The sequence below is a fragment of the Ovis canadensis genome, chromosome 5 (assembly GCF_042477335.2).
Source record: "Ovis canadensis isolate MfBH-ARS-UI-01 breed Bighorn chromosome 5, ARS-UI_OviCan_v2, whole genome shotgun sequence".
Lineage (NCBI taxonomy): Eukaryota > Metazoa > Chordata > Mammalia > Artiodactyla > Bovidae > Ovis > Ovis canadensis.
Genome location: NC_091249.1, coordinates 59,079,640 through 59,099,365, shown reverse-complemented (window position 1 = coordinate 59,099,365; position 19,726 = coordinate 59,079,640). Strand labels below are relative to the sequence as shown.

At 38.8% G+C, this 19,726-nt stretch overlaps 2 protein-coding genes across 16 annotated transcripts in view; both read right to left on the bottom strand.

Annotated features, from left to right (window-relative positions):
• The window catches only part of CATSPER3 (cation channel sperm associated 3), a 34,951-nt gene extending 21,782 nt beyond the window's left edge, over nt 1-13,169 (bottom strand). For 2 of the 6 annotated variants that reach the window (XM_069592081.1, XM_069592085.1), the window contains exons 1-3: nt 12,641-12,894; nt 10,004-10,118; nt 5,713-5,866 (exon numbers count right to left, since the gene is read on the bottom strand). In XM_069592081.1, the coding sequence (XP_069448182.1) occupies nt 5,713-5,777 (65 nt within the window). In that variant the 5' untranslated portion in view covers nt 5,778-5,866; nt 10,004-10,118; nt 12,641-12,894. Of the gene's footprint in view, nt 1-5,712; nt 5,867-10,003; nt 10,119-12,640 lie in introns of those variants that run through there. The other 4 variants (XM_069592082.1, XM_069592083.1, XM_069592080.1 and 1 more) reach the window with 3 other exon arrangements.
• Nucleotides 13,083-19,726, bottom strand: part of PCBD2 (pterin-4 alpha-carbinolamine dehydratase 2) — a 43,415-nt gene continuing 36,771 nt past the window's right edge. For all 10 annotated transcript variants that reach the window (XM_069592092.1, XM_069592089.1, XM_069592091.1 and 7 more), the window contains 2 exons: nt 14,737-14,817; nt 13,083-13,332 (listed from right to left, as the gene is read on the bottom strand). In XM_069592092.1, coding sequence (XP_069448193.1) covers nt 13,237-13,332; nt 14,737-14,817 — 177 coding nt within the window. In that variant the 3' untranslated portion in view covers nt 13,083-13,236. The remainder of the gene's footprint in view (nt 13,333-14,736; nt 14,818-19,726) is intronic.

The following is a 19,726-nucleotide window of genomic DNA, read 5'->3' as shown; positions in this document are numbered from 1 at the left end:
TTTTTGGTTGGAAATTGAACATTCTTAACCATATAATATTGGAAACTGTGGAAATCAGGTATTCCCCCTCTTCCTAGGGCTTTGCTGTTGTTGCTGTTGTTTTTTTTTTTTTTAAGAGACTTTCCTGCGCTAATTCTACATGACTTTGTCATGTGTGGCCACCAAATTCTCTGCTCAGTTATCTTAATGGTCTGCTAATAAATGAACAGAGTATTCCTTAAATTCCTGAAATCCCTAAGTCTCCCAGCCTTGCCAAGGGGCTCTGTATGTTGGGGCATGTATTTAATGCCTCAGAAGTTTACAACCCTGCCTTAACATTTATTTGCTGCTTGCACAGAATCTCAAGATTAGTTCGAGGTAACAGATCAGGGCCTTCTCCGTGCTTTCCTCATATCTTCACTGGGATCCCTAAGACTGTTAATAATTTCTCAGTTTTATAGATAACCAGGGGCTTTCATACATATTATTTCCAGTGATCTCAATAGCCACCCTGGAAGGTGTGTGTTAATACTATTTTACAAATGTAGCTGAACCACATAGAGGTTAACCAACTTGCCCAAATTCTCACATCTAGTGAGACAGTAGTAAAGCTAGGGCTTGAACCCAAATCTGTGTAAGTCTGCATCCTTTCCACAGCACAGAACTCCCTTAGGCTTACAAACAAAGATCACTACCGAAGCATGTTTAATAATCATTGTGGCTTCTGGAGAACAATCAGAGGATTCAGATCCCTCAACTCATCTCTTCCCCGATCCTTACCCGAACCCTATACTTGACATGATGCTCTACAATCCGTGACCAAACTCTGTGGGATGCTGGTGTGGAATGTACTGCCATACCAACACATTCACAGAAGTTGTGCCAAGTGGACACTGCACATTTAAGACACTGATTAGGATATTCCATCACCTCCACCACCTCTGACACCACATTCTGTTGATGTTAAACCTTTTCATCACCTAGAATGAAATTTGCTATTGACCATAAATGAAGATGAAAGTACCTCTTCAATCTTTTTTTATTGTAGAATAAAATACACATATAGGACCATACAAATACATAGCCTAATGGATTGTTCCAAAGCTAACACGCCTGTAACTACCACCTAAGTCCAGAGTTAGAACCTTGCCAGCTATCCCAGAAGCCTCTCCACATGCTCCATCCCAACCACAACTCCCTCCCTTTCCCCCAAATCAACCATTGTCCCTGTATTTATAGAGATCGCTTTCCTGCATGTCTCCATAGATAGAAACTCACGTGTGCATTCCTAGAATACTTTTTTTTATTAAAAGCTTTCTCAAAATTTGATATGCCTTTTAAGTCTCCTATTCATTTTTTTCTTCCTTTCCTTAAATTTATTTGTTGAAGAAACCAGGCAACTTGACTTGTAGAATTTCATCATCTGGAATTGTGCTGACTGCACACTTATATTCTTCTGTCCTCTATTTCCCAGAAATAGGATGCTAGCTGAAACGACTTGATCAGATTCAGATCTCATCTTTTAACGTTTATTTTTATTATTTATTTATCTGGCTGTGCCAAGTCTTAGTTGCAGCATGTGGGATCTTTGATCCTCGTTGTGGCATGCAGGGTCTTTAGTTACAGCAGGTGGGATTTAGTTCCCTGACCAGGGATCAATCCCATGTCTCTTGCACTGGGAGTGCAGAGACTTAGCCACTGGGCCACCAAAGAAGTCCCAGGTTTGATCTTTTTGGTAAGATGACAGGTTCTGTTCTTTTATAGGAGGCAAAAAAATGTCTGGCTGTCTTTTTTATGAGGGAAGCGATCACTAATGCTCAAAATGCCTAAATCCTGTAATTCACTCACGGTTGAAAAACTGGTATTTTAATTCTATCATTTATTTTTATTAACTGGGACATTTCTATAAAGAGATGTTTCCCTTATCTACTATGTTGTTATGCAATAATACAACTCATATAAGAAAGGTCAGGAAAGCTTGATTCCTTCCCCTAATTTAACAGTTTCTGACATAAAGTATTAGTTCCCTGTGCTGCTGTTCTCAGTCACTTCAGTTATGTCCAACTCCTTGCAACCCCGTGGAAAGGCTCCTCTGTCCATGGGATTTCCCAGGCAATAATACTGGAGTAGGTTGCCATGCCCTCAGGGATCTTCCTGACCCATGGATCGAACCTGCATCTCTTATGTCTCCTGTACTGCAGGCGAATCCTTTACTGCTGAGCCACCAGGTATCACCTTCCAAAAGTGACCCATCAGCTTTTTTGGTATCATTGTAAACTTACAGATTATTTGGTGAGTTTAAAAATCCACTGTAATTATTATCCTTATTGAAGCTCAAAGAGTCCCATTTTTAGCTAGCAGGAGTCTCATCAAGTTGTCTCCTGAATCCTTTTGACATGACCCCAGTAATCTTTGGGCTTCCCTGATAGCTCAGTTGGTAAAGAATCCACCTGCAATGCAGGAGACCCCAGTTTGATTCCTGGGTCAGAAAGATCTCTTGGAGAAGGGACAGGCTATCCACTCCAGCATTCTTGGGCTTACCTTGTGGCTCAGCTGGTAAAGAATCTGCCTGCAATGCAGGAGACCTGGGTTCTATCCCTGGGTTGGGAAGATTCCCTGGAGAAGGGAAAGGCTACCCACTCCAGTATTCTGGCCTGGAGAATTCCATGAACTGTACAGTCTATGGGGTTGCAGAGTCAGACACAACTGAGTGACCTTTACTCACAGTAATCTTTGATAGCTTCCTTGCTATGTGTACAAGATATTCTGAGCTCATTTGGTATAGTTTCAGGCCTAAACCTGCAATCAACCATGTCTCAAAGAATCCCTAGCTCCTTCTAGTGATAAACAGTATTTCAACACCACATTATGGGCACTAAGGATGCATAATTGTTAAGTTGGTCAGTGTTCTAGCTTTCTCAATGGATAATTATAAAATATCTTAGGAATTTATATTGATATTTAGAATTTAAATGCAAAACTACAGGGTTTTACATTGTCTATATTATAATCATATTTCCTTTCTTCCATGAGTAACCTGGTTCTCAAGAATACTGAGGATAACAGAATTAAACTGTCCAACAATTACTCATCTGCTTTATCCTGTGTTACACACACAACAGTCTCAGAGTAATACTAAGAGCATCACCAGAAAGTTGATCTCTGACAAATGGTTTAAAATTTTGCATTGACTCTCCCATTCTTCCCCATTTTAATCAATACTATATCTTGTCAGAGTATATATTCATTTGTAATATATTCTCTCCTTGTTAACCCATAATTATGATTAGTTCTATAAATAAAAACATATTTTACTGTTCATTGCCTTTCCAATGTTGATACTTCTTTAATAATTTTAGTTGGCTGAAACTTATTCCTTATTAAATAGGTTCCTAAGAAAGGGCTCATGGGAGCAGTATTAGTCAAGATTTTTTCATGTTGATGATAGTTTGTCTATGCCCTTTAAACGTGAAAGTCAGTTCTGCTGGAGCTAGGATTCTTGGCTCACATTTTCTTCCCTAAGATATCTTAAATGTTTTGCTCCTTTTTCTTTTCTTTATTTTTGGCTGTGCGGGGTGTTCACTGCTGTGCAGGCCTTTCTCTGGTAGTGGAGAGCAGGCACTATTCTTCATTACAGTGCACAGTTTTCTCATTGCGGTGGCCTCTCTTGTTGTGGAGCCACAGGAGGGCTTCAGTAGTTGAGGAGCATGGGCTCAGTAATTGTGATTCCTGGGCTCTAGAACACGTGTACGGGCTTAGTTACCCCACAGCATGCAGGATGTTCTCATACCAGGGGTCAGATCCATGTCTCCTGCATTGCCAGGCAGATTCTTTACCACTGAGCCACTGGGGAAGCCCCATTTTCGTTCAGCATAAAGCATTACCACAGCAGAGTTTAATAATAATTTTCTTTTCTTTATAAGCCTCTTAGCTAACATGCTAACAATTTCCCCCACACCTCTTTCCTTCAAAGCAAAAGTGAAAGCTGCTCAGTCGTGTCCGACTCTTTGTGACCCCATGGACTATACAGTCCATGGAATTCTCCAGGCCAGAATACTGGAGTGGGTAGCTGTTCCTTTCTCCAGGGGATCTTCCCAACCCAGGGATCCAACCCAGGTCTCTTACATTGCAGACAGAGTGTTCACCAGCTGAGCCACCAGGGAAGCCCAAGAATACTGGAGTGGATAGCCTATCCCTCTTCCAGGGAATCTTCCCAACCGAGGAATTGAACTGGAGTCTCCGGCATTTGCAGGCATATTCTTTACTAGCTGAGCTACCAGGGAAGCCAAAGGGATTCCTTCGTATTCTTTTACTAGAATATGTTCTGGTGTTTGTTAAGTCTATATTATCAATATACAATGAGTACTCTTTCAATATATAGTTTCAATTCTTTTATTTCAGATAACTTTTCTTAGATTTTTACATTTGAGTGTTTATTCTGTTTCATTACTTTGCTTCTGTTTCTATTTCACATTCAGAGATTCCTATTATCCTTAAGTGGGATCGTTTTCCCCCAATCTTCAATGTTCATCATTTTCTCTTGAATTCTTTTTAATCTCTTCATTTATTACTTTTAATTTAAAATTACTGATTTTATTTAAAAAATAAAATAAAAATTTTATTTCTCCCATTTAATCCTGTATGTCTAAGTCCTTATCTGCTGTATTTAATTGCTCTTAGTCTAATTTGGTCTCTATTTTTTAAATGATTTTATTTCTAATTCTTTTCTGAGTTCTATCACTTCACTCTTTTCTTTCCTAATATCACTTTTGTAAAAATTTACCTTGTTCTGAAACAGTACAGGTTTTATCTGTTTTGTGAACATGCTTTTGTTGTGGGCTTTCATTATCTGTAGTGATATTATTCTCCACTTTGTTCTTTTGTTCTTATAATTTTGTATGGGATTTTACCACAATATTTTTCTGTTATACTTTTTTATATGAAATTAATTTTCCTGAACTTTAAGGAGAAAGTGTGATTCTAACTTAAAATATCTATTCTTGATTTAACACATGATAGCTTGATTTCTGAGGTTTCCTGGTTCTGTTTCCCTTTTCCAATTTTATCTGAACCTCTCTTCCTTTCTCTGGGTCTTTTACCTACTCAATTTTCACTCCACTTCCAATATTTCCCATAAGTATGGAACTCTAACCTTGAAAGTAGCCTTGGACGGTCAGTTTTAAAAGCTACAGGGTCTGAACCATTCTAGCCCCTTCATATAAATAGCAGGAACCTCTTGTGTTACCCCACAAGTAATAGATTAGGCAACACACTCTCTGATATCAACCTCTACTCAATACTTATTGGCTTCCCTCTGCTTCCTCTGCTACAGATGCTAATACCGTGCAGTGCGGTTCTTGGTAAGGATCTCTTGCAACTAGTTTTTGTTGCTGCTGTTGTTTCTGTTTTGTTTTTTGGTCACATTGCGTGCCATGTGAGATCTTAGTTCCTTGACCAGGGATCAAACCCACATTCCTTGCACAGGAAGTGTGCAGTCTTAAACACTGGACAGTGAGGGAGGTCCCTCTTGTTAACTAGTTTTGATGTAAATGCTGCTACTACTGCTGCCACCATCCTCTCAGATTTTAAGGTATATTTTAATAGTCCTTAGAATTTTTCTATAGAAAATTTTTGAACAAAATGTCTTAAGAATCTTAGAATAAAAAAAAAAAAGAATCTTAGAATAGTTTCAGAAAGAAAACAGAAGGAAATGGACCCATTTTGTCTGCTTACCTCAAAAAGTCTGAACAAGTTGTATCTTGTTTTATAATCAGTCCACAAGACCATAAAAAAGGCATTCATTGAGATGGCGCTAATCATAATTATCTTAAAGAGATGACTCATTATGACTTTCTTCACAAATGCCTGAAACTGAGTATCTCTCCTCCTGTCAAAAAGTTGAATAAGAGGTGTGATTATCTCGCAACAGAGCTAGATCCCCAAATGATGCTCACGTTTTTAGGAACTAGGGTCTGCTTTCCCCCTTCTGTGACTATAAATCTAAACTATATCTATACTTCAGATTTGCAATGAAATACTGACTAGATGACCACTGAAATATGTATGACAATCAATGGGAGGGTCTGTCCCCACTCAGTTAACTCAGTTCATTCTCTCTAGACTTATGGGAAAAAAATGATTACCACTCCTTCTCAAACAAAGCATAAACTTCCTTTACTCATGCAACAAATTTTCAGTGAAAGCGAAAGTTGCTCAGTTGTGTCCGACTCTTTGCAACCCCATGGACTATAGAGTCCATGGAATTCTCCAGGCCAGAATACTGGAGTGGGTAGCCTTTCCCTTCTCCAGGGGATCTTCCCAACCCAGGGATTGAACCCAGGTCTCCTGCATTGCAGGTGGATTCTTTACCAGCTGAGCCACCAGGGAAGCCCAAAAATACTGGAGTGGATAGCCTATCCCTTCTCCAGGGGATTTTCCTGACCCAGGAATTGAACTGGGGTCTTCTGCATTGCAGGTAGATTCTTTACCAACTGAGCTATGGTGGCTCAAAATTTTCAGTAACTACTATTCAACTCACTCATTTATTCACTCAACAAGTTTTTACTGAATGATTACTATATGCCAGGCAATACAGTAGGCCCTTGAGATATAAGGTGAAGTAAAATTATATACAGTCAGTCTAGTAGGGAAAACTGCTTATCAAATAATCAACCATACAAGCACTTACAAATCAATGATTTAAAAAAGTGACCACTCTAAGAAAAAAGGGGCAAACACATAATCAATTCATGAACGAAAAACAATGGTAATGAAGTCCCCCTCCCTAGAATGTTCAGTGGCACTACTAATCGAGGAGGTGCAAATTAAGTAAAACCATTAATTTTGCTTATGAAATTAGTGAAGACTTAAACTTGGTAATATTTAATGCTGGCAAGAGCACAAAATGATGGAACATTTTCATAAACTTCCAGGGGAATGTAAACTGACCAATTTTTCTGAAAACATTAGTTGTGTTCATATCCTCAGACCTAAGGAATCTACCCCAAGAGAATACAATTGGAAATGCAAACAGTGACTTTAGCCTAATGTGATTATCTCACCATTATTTGCTGTAATAAGAACTTGGATACAATTTAAAAGTCTAACCAAAAGAAGACAGGTTGAGTAAACTATGGCACATCCAGCTAATGGAATATTGCATAGATATCACAACATGTCTACGTATTTTTCATGATTTAAGAAAAATGCTTATGACCCACTGGATAGCAAAACATAGAAACAACACAATATAAAAATTCTCTACTTAAAATTATCTCAACTGTGCAAAGCAGGTAGAAAAAAATTCAACATGAAATATGCCAAAATGTTGCCAGTATCTGCCTATTGATGGTAAAGTTATAGGTAATTCTTTTTTCCTGTTTATATTGTGTTGTTCCAATTTTTTTCATGTAAGAAATGAACAGTTTCACACAGTAAAAAAAAATATATAGAGTGTATATACTTCTATAACCTATAAAAATAAAATATATAATTTCCATTATCTGATTTGAGATCATGTCTATTACCAAAAAAAAGCCTTCAAATTATCCAACACAGTATTGAACAAAAAATGAAAAGATGGAACAAAGTAGTCATTTGGTCTACAGGTCAAATAAGAGTGTGACTGAATATCTGATTAACCAGCCAACTGTGACAGTAAAGCTCAGAAAATTGTTTGGCTGAGACTTCAACAACCTCACCAGTCAGAGAAATCAGATTATCCAGGATGAATCCCTCAGTTTGGGAAGTGGAAGAGTGCCTATGAAAAGAGGCTAAGAGCCCCCAACACTGCCATCTGCATACTTGTTAAGCAAGAGAAATAAAGAATATTTACTGAAATTTCCATAATTTCTCATAGAACATATGTGACGCATTCTCGAACAGTGAGTCAGAAAGGACTCTTGCGTGGTCCTGGTGATAAAAGTGCTGAGACATTTTCCAAATTTTCAATCTTTATTCCTTGCTTTAACCATCCAACAGAAAATCTCTGCTTAGGAATCTCCTCGCATCTATATTCCACAAGGCCACGGAGAAGGGTCCACAGAGGGAATCCTTGCTTTATGAGGTCACTCTTCACAGCCCAGTATGTTACCAGCCAGCAGGCCCCTGTAGGGAAGAACTCCCCACTGTTTTAACCACAGATCCTCTCTTCCCAAGGAGACCAAGCACCTCTGCTCAGCAGAAGAGTCATGAGTGAATGAGTGAGTGAAACTCGCTCAGTCATGTCTGATTCTTTGTGACCTCATGGACTGCAGCCCACCAGGCTCTCCCGTCCATGGGATTCTCCAGGCAAGAATACTGGAGCAGGCTGCCATTCCCTTCTCCAGGGAATAGAGTCAAGAGCACCCTGCAATTGGGAAGCTCTGGGATAAAACTAGAAGACAGCAGAAACAGGCCAGACAAGAGCCTTCCTTCTTCAGGAAGTACCCTCATCTGCCCTTAATAATGTGTTAGAATAGGTCAAGGGTCATAGAAGAGGGGAAAGCAAAACCCTCTGGGCTTCTAAGAGCAAGAGTGCACAGCCAGGGCACAGCACTGGAGACACCAGGAAGGACAAGGAAAGATTCTGATGGGTTTGGGGCTAGAACACAAGAGACAGGAGGTGCAGAGGTTATCCATGCCCCACACGGGCTAACTGGGGACCCAGAATGTACACATATGAACCACCTAAAGAGTGTAAGAGACGAGTCTTAGGGTAGAAATGTTTTAGGTTCAAGAGCAACAGGCACTATTCCTCTGTTCAATTCTTGGGATGAATATATTCTTATTCTCCTACTCCTAGCTCCTTTGACTTCCAAGGCAAATCAATATGTAGGCTTCTGGGTAGTCCTGTGTTGAATTAAATGGTTAGTTAGCCAAATTGGTCAAATTCCTGGAAACTTTTATTTCTTGGACCATAATAGGAGGTAAACACCTCACCACCTCCAACATCCTAAGTATTCTGGAACAAGTGTTTTCAACTATTTCTCGTAGAAAAATACTCTTGCAGGCAAGCAGAATACTGAACTGGGAAATAACATCTTATCTACTCAGTCTCTCCACTTAAAATCAGCAACAGCAAAGCTTTAAGCAACACTGATTTATGTTCTCAGGATTCACACTTTGGCCTCACCTTCTTATTCTACATTCTCTTCCTCAGGAGTCAAGTTTCTCTGATGCCTCCTACTGCCTCCTTTGATCATATGCCCCCAAGACCTTCCGGGCTTCTGCCTACACCCACAGTGGTCTCCTGGAAGAGCTGCTCCATCAGTTCTCCGTCTGTTTCCACGTGCCTCAATACATCAGTGTGTCTAATTCTGTCCAGGCATACAGGAGGCCCTCGGTAATGTATGCTATGTGAATGCATGAGTGTCCTCTGGGAGTCTTATGCTCACTCAAGTAGCTGAGCATAGAGGAATTTTATTTTCAGGAACCCCGAGAATATACTCCTATGTGTCCCCTCTTTAAGCACCAAAGCACACTTTAGGGAGAAATGAAGAAGAGACTAAGAATGTAAAAGATTCTTGGGACTTGCCTGGTGGTCCAGTGGTTAAGAATCCATCTTGCAATACAGGGAATGTGAGTTCGATCCTTGGTCGGGGAACTAAGATCCCACGTCATGGGGGAGCTAGGCCTGCTGGCTGCAGCTACTGAGCGGATACTACTAGAGATTCTATGTGCCACAATGAAAGAGCCCGTGTGACCCAACAACATGACACTGCCCCCCCAAATAATATTTTTTTAAAAAGAATATTAAAAATTCTTCCATGACGCTTAGAGGGGTAAGGAAAGATGGCAGGCTGGGAGCATTCAAGAAGAGACCAGTAGATCTTGGTATATGACATCAGTGCAGCCAGCAATGTGGTTTCTGGAGTCACTGATGATGAAGACTGGTCTGGGACTGGAACTCCAGCTGATGAGTGGAGCCAAAGGTGACCCGCTTCTCTAGGCCTACTGAAATCACCTTCATGGATAGGCGGGCAGGATAAATATCTTGGGATGAGAAGCTAAAGGGCCATCTGTTCTGCCGTTAGCAGCAACTCACCCTCTGCCTGACTTGCGCAGCACCACCTCAGCTGCACACAGCCAGGGACGGTCAGAAGGCACAGCAGCTTGTTGACTCAAAGTCTTCTAGCCAAGTCATTCCTAATTCCACGTAACTGGAATTGAAGCACAAAACTCACATATTATATCCAAACCCTATTACAGTTTCTGCTGTTTTGCAGGAAACTTTACAAAACTGAAAGTTATAGAGTCCAACTAGCATATTTTTGAACACTGGATTAGAAATTATACAGACTGCTCCACATTAGTAGTCCAGTACTTCAGTACACTGATGGAAGTTAGGAATGTGTCCATATACAACATACATGCTACTGCTTTTTTGGCTCAAGCAAAAACATAAAAGAATCATGCTTATCCTATTTATCTAAAGATTTCCTAAATCCTATCAATATCAGTAATCACAATTTTCAAAACTTTCACTAACTTCATTTTAGAAAAGAACACTGTCAAACGTCCTAGCCCTGATTTATTATCTATGGAAGTCATACAAAGGGTCATAGGTCATGTCTACTTAACCCCCCCCCCCCACCCTTTACTCCAGTGATCATTTAAAAAAAAAAAATGAGGGAAACCAAAGCTTGACATATCAGAGAAACCACTGTTATCACAAAGATTTGGAACAGAAAACTTGGGGGCCTCCAACTTTGACAATGTCTCCTTTAAGTTAAAATGTCAGTACTTTGAGAAAATCTGGGGATTTGTTCTGTTGAAATTTACCCCAGGGAGTATTCTCATAGACTTGTGATATGAGATCTTTGATTCTCTAAAGTTCATGAGTTCCAGCAGATGTGACATCCCTTAACATGGACCCGATGTCAAACCCTCACGTAGATGCCAATTACTAGCTACATTCTCAGGTCCTGACCATAGCAGTTATTAGCTATACCTGCCCTCTCCACTGGAAAAGGCGATGGCACCCCACTCCAGTACTCTTGCCTGGAAAATCCCATGGATGGAGGAGCCTGGTAGGCTGTGGTCCATGGGGTTGCTAAGAGTCAGACACGACTGAGTGACTTCACTTTCACTTTTCACTTTCATGCATTGGAGAAGGAAATGGCAACCCACTCCAGTGTTCTTGCCTGGAGAATCCCAGGGGTGGGGGAGCCTGGTGGGCTGCCGTCTATGGGGTCACACAGAGTCAGACACGACTGCAGTGACTTAGCAGCTTAGCAGCAGCTCTCTCCACTGTGCCATATGCACTGTATAGGTTAATAGTTTAGCCTCTCAGACTTACATTCAAAATATGGTGAAAGGTTTCCATTCAAGGAATGGTGAAACAAGTGAAGTGACACCACAAAGGAGCAAAGAAACAAATCCAGAAGGTTGAATATTCTACAGGATCCAGGTTTCACAGTAGGTCAATGACACAGAAAGAGGGAACTAAGGGCAGGGGGCTTCCTAGCTCTAGACTGAAAGCTTAAAGAGACTCAACAACCAGATGTGATAGGCAGACATCATGTAGATCTTGATCAGGACAAAATTACTGTCCAAAGACATTCTTGACCTTCAAGACAATTGATTTTGCCCAGCTATTAGGGGATACTAAGAAATTACGGTTAATTTTTTCAGGTGTGACAAGTGCAATTTGGTTTTTATTTTTAAAATGACCATATTTTCTAGGGATGTTTACTAGAGGATGTAGAGATAAAATGACATGCTATCTGGGATTTGCTTTTAAATACTTAAGCAAAGAAAAAAGAAATGGGAGACTATATGAAGTAACTGGCAAGATCTTGGTAATTGTTAAATCAGGGTGATCAGTACATAAGGTTTGAATGGACTATTTATTTTAAAATACATTTAAAGTTTTTCATGTATAAAAATTTATGTAAAGAAATTTGACGCACTGATCTAGAAATCTTTGGTAATGTACAAGAGCTCCCAAATCTACAGTGCTGGGAATAGTTTATAAAAACATGAGACTTTGCCTTTTACTCTTAAAATTTTCAAATAAGCACAAGATCCAGGCTCTGGATCTCCCAGCAGCCACAGAGCCTGAGTGGCTCTTCCACTTCCACGCCCCTCGCCCATGTACACTCCATACCTACAGAGCAAAATGAACATACCTGCCTCTCCTAGGCCAACAGAATCAGCCAAAAATTGACTTCAGAGAGCTCAGCCTCTTTGTCATGTTCCCAAATGGCTTCTCAGACTAGGGGTGAGGGCTGTCGGGGGTCAGGGGTGAAGCTTTGCTTGTAACATAAAGTGATTTTTTCTGGCCTCTGATGTGAGGCAGAGTATAAAGATGATCCTTGTTAAATCCTACTACTATAAGGCATGTTCCTTGGATGGATATGTACACACTCTTTTAATCTACATTTTAATCTCATCAATAACTACATTCCTGAGTTCCTTCAAAGAATAGTTACCGCAATTTTTAAGCAATCGCTTACTTTATATTCCATTTTACTCCCATCAGTGACACATGGAATAAATAGAGCTTGAAACTGGATAATACCCCAGTAGCTTCAAGCTCAGTGGCTATAGACTCTCAGGTCAGGGGTCACAACACGCAAATGATGGGAAAAAAATGACCCTTGGTTCCTCTTCCCTTAGTATGTCAGCTAATGACGTGGCAAGCTGGTCACTATGACAGTGAATCCTTTTATTGCCTCACCTTGCTGGAAGCTATGAACAAGACACTTGTCTTCTTTCTCCCTGTCTGAAAAGGAAGGATAAAACACAGACAGCTCAACCAATTTATGTAATCTCTATAACTTAATTAACTACTTACGCAGCAACAACAGGTAAACTCCTAATCAACTTTAGTGTCATGCGAATCCTCACATACAGTTAAACCCTTTACCTACCGAGTTCATCGTTCTTTTTCTACCTTACAACTGCTTTCCAATACAATGCATTTGTAAAGTCACCATAATCACTTGAATTTCTGGGATATAAAATGCTCACCCATATGAGAATCCTCCAGATATGAGAATGCTCCTGCATATCCATTTCTAATCTCTAAGAATGCTATTTGTCTTTTTAAATATTAATAGAATTACCTGGGTTGATTTACCTTATATATGTGATTAGATATAATGAAAAATACCTCAGCCTCAAGTTTAAATCATTTTTATTTAAGCACTGATTTTACAAAATGTGATAGTTCAAAAGGTGAACTAAATTTATAACTTAATTTATTCATGTAAATTGCCTTCAATGTCCATTGCAGCCAGATGTGTACATAAGATTCTACATGCATTTTAGGAGTCACACAGAAGCAGCTGCTTTTTCAATGAACTTGGCCAGTTTCACATCTCTTTTGGTCACTCCGCCAGAGTCATGCGATGTGAGTGTTATCTGGACCTAAGAAAAAGAGAAACAGTTTTTAAAACCCTGAGCTGCAATTCATGGTACTCTCCTTTGATGGTTCAGAAATCAATCTATTACTCAATATTTATCTTTGAGAATTGGGGAGATTAAATGATTTAGAAAATACTACATTATGAATAAGCAATGCATTTCCAAAACCCAGTAAACTCCAGGCTGAGCTCAGCAGCCACCCAGGGATAAAAAGGTTCTCTCATAAGAAGGGCAAATGAGCTGCCAGAATCTTAAATCTTGACTCTTGGGAGAAAAAAAAGAGAGAGAGAGGGAGATTGAAGTTCCATTTTAACTCCCATTACTTTAATTACACTCTTTTCAGGCCACTGAGAAAAACTAAGCTATCAAATGTAATACCTTAGCAACCATGTTTAAAAAAGTCCATTTCCAAATTAGAAAAGTTGGGGAGGGCAGTGGAGGAACAGACTGTTGCCTCTTGACAAACCAATTAATAAGCAAAAGCAAAATTATGGGTAAAGAGAGGCAACTAGGAAATAAAAGCTTATGCTGGTACCTGCATCCTCTGAATTATTGCAATAAATCACAAAAATATGAAATTTTATGTTTTCAAAGAGGACTTTCAAGAGACAATAGAACCTCACAGAAAGCAGATAAGAAAATTCCACATGGCATGACCATGAAGGTAAGGACACTTTGTGGGGTTTTTTTTGTTTGTTTGTTTGTTTTTTGGTAAGGACACTTTGGGGGCAAGCCTGATTCTTCTCACTGTGCCCCCTGCTGTTAAGAAGGTCAGTTCCCATTGAGAATAGAGAATTTACTTGAACAAATTGATTTCAATGAGATTTAAAAAACCCATATCTTTCTGATTTGCTACCATTTCTTTCAATAATTTATCTTAAGAGGGTTTAAAAAATGTTATCTACATGACTGATATTCAAGCTTAATTCAGGAGTCTAATTTGGCCTGTTTTTCATAGTTTCAGGGCTTTCCTGGTGGCTCAGAGGTTAAAGTGTCTGCCTGCAATGCAGGAGACCTGGGTTCGATCCCTGGGTCAGGAAGATCCCCTGGAGAAGGAAATGGCAACCCACTCCAGTATTCTTGCCTGGAGAATCCCATGGACAGAGGAGCCTGGTGGGCTACAGTCCACGGGGTCACAAAGAGTCGGACACGACTGAGCAACTTCACTTTCACTTTCATAGTTTCAGCAGAAGACAAGCATGAAAATAAGGAACTTAATCATTGTTATTTTGAGTAGATCTGAATTTGTTACTAAGTTGCAATAAAACACAGGGATTCTGAGAGAAAGAATAAGAAAGTATTTTCCTAAGCACAATGACACTTAGCTGCACAGGATGACAAGCGAGGAAGAAAGAAGTTTCTTAACTCCAAAATTAAAGTGATCCCAAAATAAGGCAATTCAGTTACCTTGTTGTACACATTGAACCATTCCGGGTGATGATTCATCTTCTCTGCTTGTAGGGCAACTCGGGACATAAAGCCAAAGGCCTGCATAAGACGAAGTCAAAAGTGATGACTGACACTGCCTGTGCCCTGGACCTGAGAGGGACCCCAGAGCGACCCGATAAAGGCATGGTTAGGAAAGCCTGGAGAATCAATAATAAAAGGGAGTGCTCTCCAGAGAGGTGGGATAGCAGTGTAGCAGGACTGTGACCTGCTGCTGTATGGTGAAAACCACTCAGGCTCAAATAAACAAACCGGGAAATTGGTCTCACCCAGTGACCTGTCTGGACTGTTTAATTGTCCTCGGGATGAGACTATAAAACAGGGAATAATTTCCCTTCAACTCAGTGTCCTGGCTCTCAAATGGGGCCAGTGTACCTGGCCCCAAATCTTAGCAGTCTCTTTTCCTGCAGCACTGCTCCTTTTGTTTTTAGTGACTGAGTTGCTAAGGTATTGACCACAAAGACTATGGGAAAATGTGAGTGTGTGTCCTAAGCAAAAGCTCTGGTAGAAGTGAACCACCATCCCACCCCCCAGGCAGGACAGAAGGGGATGAGAGACTATTTTCACTGACACCCAGAGTGGAACAGAAAAGAAGGGCTTGGGATCTTCTCGCTACTGCCTAGCACTGCCATTTCAAAGAGAAAACACTCCGCTTGGGGCTGCAGAGTCAGCCACAGGCCTGAGTGGGGACCTGACTTCATACCACTGGGAAAGTGCAAACCTAATTTTGTTAAGCAGAAGGCAAACTTGTCCTGAGAGGAAAGAAAAACATTTTCTTTTTTGCTTGCTTTGCTTGCTTTCAAATTTTTATGAGGGTAATTGCAAACAATAGAAGAATTTGTCTCTTTCGTGTCCAGAAGGCAGAAATACTTGGTAAGACGCTAAGGTAATGGCACATTAATTATAAAGTTACAGTGGAATTCACAGGGCAGTACCCATTACAGCCATATAAGTATTTAACTTCTTTGCCCCTGCCAGAAAAACCAATCTGATGTTAGCTGGGCTATGGTTTTGAATCACTAAAGGACATAGGAGCACATTTCCAAGTTAACAGAAATATGGAAGATGTCATTTCAAACAGTTCTGTCACTCATGACGGTTCTTATCTCACAATAGACTTCATTCAGGATGAAGATTTCCATTTTGACACTAAATGCCTGAAGGTTTTCCCTACTAAGAAAAGGAAGGAAGTTCAAGAAAAATCCACTTAACCATGCATGGACTTATCAGTGGGCAAACAATATTCACTCTCCCACCCCTTCTTATTTCAATCTGATTCTCCATATTATGTGAGGGGGAAGGGGCAAGTCGAATGAGAAAGTTTGTTTTAACTATTAAAACAGAGTAAACCTGTACTAAATTATTATGAGAATTTTTACTCTGCTTGCTTCTAATGCCTTATTCTCATTTAGCTTTAGAAGATTTACAATCATATCACCACCCCTGAGAGACAGTAATACAGACATTAGGGACATGGATTTTTGAGCCAGGGAGCCAGGGATTCAAATCCCAATTCTATTACTCAACTGTCATGTGATTTAACCCTGAGACTCAATTTTCTTCAGTAAAATGGGAATAATAATAAAAAGCTCACATACTTATTTTAGTTTTTAAAAAAGAGATGGGGATATAAAGCACTCAGCACAGCACCTGGCACAGAGTGAAAGATTACTAATGGACTCAATGCTACTACTACAGCTTCTGGCCAAACTGCATACCACAAACCTTACAAGACATAACGAAAAGTGAAAAGCCCTCCTACGGTCTTGAGAATCTAAGATTCTAGTTGCTGTCTCTAGGAAGAATGGCCCTCTCATTTTCCCATGGGCCTTAAGCAGAAACGGACACACATATATCAGATGAATAATACACTGTGGGATAACATTCTGAGGCACACTGACTGGGGAAAACAAGTGAATAACAAGAAATCAGGTGGGCACAGTGGGTCCCTGTCCAAGTTTTTAAGCCCTATGGCCTCAATTTCTTTGAATCCAGAAAGGTCCAAAGTGATGCTTAGAATACTTTAACATTGCCCAAGAGCCAAATGGACTGAATGAGTGTCTGATCTGAACATGGTCAGAAGTGATCCTCAAATCTTTGACCAACCAGCATGCTATCAGCATAGTAGCAAAATCTATTCCATCAAAAATAGGACTTACAAGAGAACAGCCATATCATTAGAGGTACACTGATCAAAGAAAAAGCATCTACCCTATCTACATACAATGCTTAACAGAAAAAAAGCACATCCAAAGATTCTCCAAATTTGTATTTTCCTTGCTTTTACATATTTCCCTTCAACTGTCACCTAATATTTATATTCAATAAAACATCACAAAGCCTAATAAACTATTTACACAGGATTTGCTCCTAATTCTTCCTTAGGAAAAGAATATTCAATCTGCTCTGGGAGCAAAAAGATAATTCCACAATCTTTCTTCCTTATAACAGAACCAAATAATCCTCCAAATATTTATTTTTAAATCTATAAATTAAAAACATCTATATCAGTACACATTCAAATTAAAGAAAAATAATTTCTGCAAGGAAGTTAGATGAGTATGCAAGGAGAGGGAAAAAGCAAAACTTCAAAGGGGAATTCTGATTATCTGGAATATAATTAAGAAGGAATATGACTAAACAGCAAACTTGGCAAATCGTGAAAAGCATCTGTCCCTTCTTTCAAAGATTTATTTTTATAGCCCTAGCTACTTGTTACCAGGATGCCACTTGGAATCTAAAGGCCTTGAGCTAGCTAAATGCACAGGCTTTCTAAAACCATTCCATCAAAGAAAGTTGCTAACAGCCCAAGGCAGAACAGACACCAGCAACTAATAAGAAGTTTAGCGAACAGGACTGAGAAAATGGACAAATGAAGTAGAAATCAACAAAAGTCTATAAGAACTAGAAAATAGTAAGTAAGTACAGAAAATGAAGTATATTTAACTTATAGATAATTGTTGTCAATAAAAGAACAACTTAAAAAAAAAAAGGGAAGAAAGAAAGGAAAAAAACCCTGCAGATTTAATTCAAGAAAAACTTCCAGAAAGAAAAAAATTTAAATCTATAGACTAAGAATTCATCCATTTCCACACATTCTAGTAAAGTTAATGAACTATGAAGATTAAAAAAATCCTTTTGGCATCTAGTCAAAAAGATCAATTCACCTATAATGATGAAAAGAATCTTACTGACTTTAAACTCCCACATATCAACATTCAACATACAAGCCAGAGGAGCAATGCCTATAACGACTTTAGGAAACCAAAGTGTGAAGAATTTTATACCCAGCTAAACCATTGCTTGAAATTAATGCAGAGGACATGTATTTTTTAAATGCAGTAACTCAGGGAATAATTTCCATTCACCCTTCTTAAGGAAATTTTTATTAAAGGATGAAATATATGTAACTAAGAGTTTAATGGAGAAACTATACCAAAAGTATTGGCAATGAGTAATAAATTCACTCAGCTCTAGAAATAACATTTAAAACAATTGTGGGAGTTTATACTTACAGAATAAAATATAAATGTTATAAACTATTAAAAGAGTAAAAGGACTTCCCTGGCGGTCCAGTGGTTAAGAATCTGCCTTGCAATGTAGGGGACACTGATTCAACCCCTGGTCTGGGAACTAAGACCCCACATGTCATGGAGCAACTAAGCCCACACACGCTGGAGCCCATGCACCACAACCAGAGAGAACATGCACCACAACTAAGACCCCGCATAGCCAAATAAGCAAATAAATATTTAAAAGAGCCGAAAGAAACAGAACTAGGGAAGGTAAATGAAAGTTTAAAGAATCGTTAAAAGCTGAAATATCAAATGTTAAAGATACATGTATATTTAAAGGTGTAAAACATAAGCACTAGAGCTAAAAAACAATATGTACTAAAACTGTACAGTAAAGGGATGAGAATGGGGAAGTAACTACAATTACGAGAAAAATTTTAAAACATACAAAACGATTTTTGAACAAAGTTGATACAAATAAACTTTAAAACATAAACAAGATAGTTCTCTGAGAGATAAAAATGATCAAAAGTGACTTTAGAAGAGAAAAAAATTAAATAGTTAAAAAACTGTAAAAGAGAAATGTGTTTAAGAGTGACACGCGAAAGTAACACTTCCCAATCGTTTCACAGAGGAATTCTACCAACCCTATATGGAACAGTTAGCTCTAATACTGATTAAACTATTCCAGAGCGAAGAAAAGAAGGGTATTTCCAAATTACTTCCTTAAACTATAACAACATTGTCTCCAAATTCTCACATAGATAGTACATAATAATGAAACTATAGATTTCATATTAATTGAAATCCTAATAAATAAACCTTTGAGTATACTGGAACAAAACACCATGAGCAAACAGGATTTTTTCCAAGAATGCAAGGATAGTTCAATATTGGGGACTTGTTAATATAATTTACCATACTAATAAATCAAGAGAAAAATTACATATGACTTCTATAAATTCTAAAAAGCTATTTATACATTCAATACTTTTTATGCATGAAAACTCTTAATGAAACAAAAACATATGGGCTCCTCGTTAAATGAGAGAATATATTCTCAGTTCAAAAGGCAACATCTTTCTTAACAGGGAAACACTGGAAGAATTCCCATTGAAGTAGAAAATAAACAAGCTCCCACCCCCACAAAAGTCAATAGTCTTTTTATAAAAACAATGAATTAGAAAATATACTGTAAGAAAAGTTCCCACCTAAAATGGCACCAAAAATTATCTAGGAGTAAAGCTTAACAAGAAATGTATAAATTCTACATGCAGAAAACTTTTAAACCACTACTTAAAAAAAGATTACTACATTAAACCTTTTTCTGTATGACAATAAAAATCAACAAACAAATTAAAAGACAAACAACAAACTTTATTTGCAGTACACATTTCCTCAGCATGTAAAGAGATCTGATGAATAAGAAAAAGACC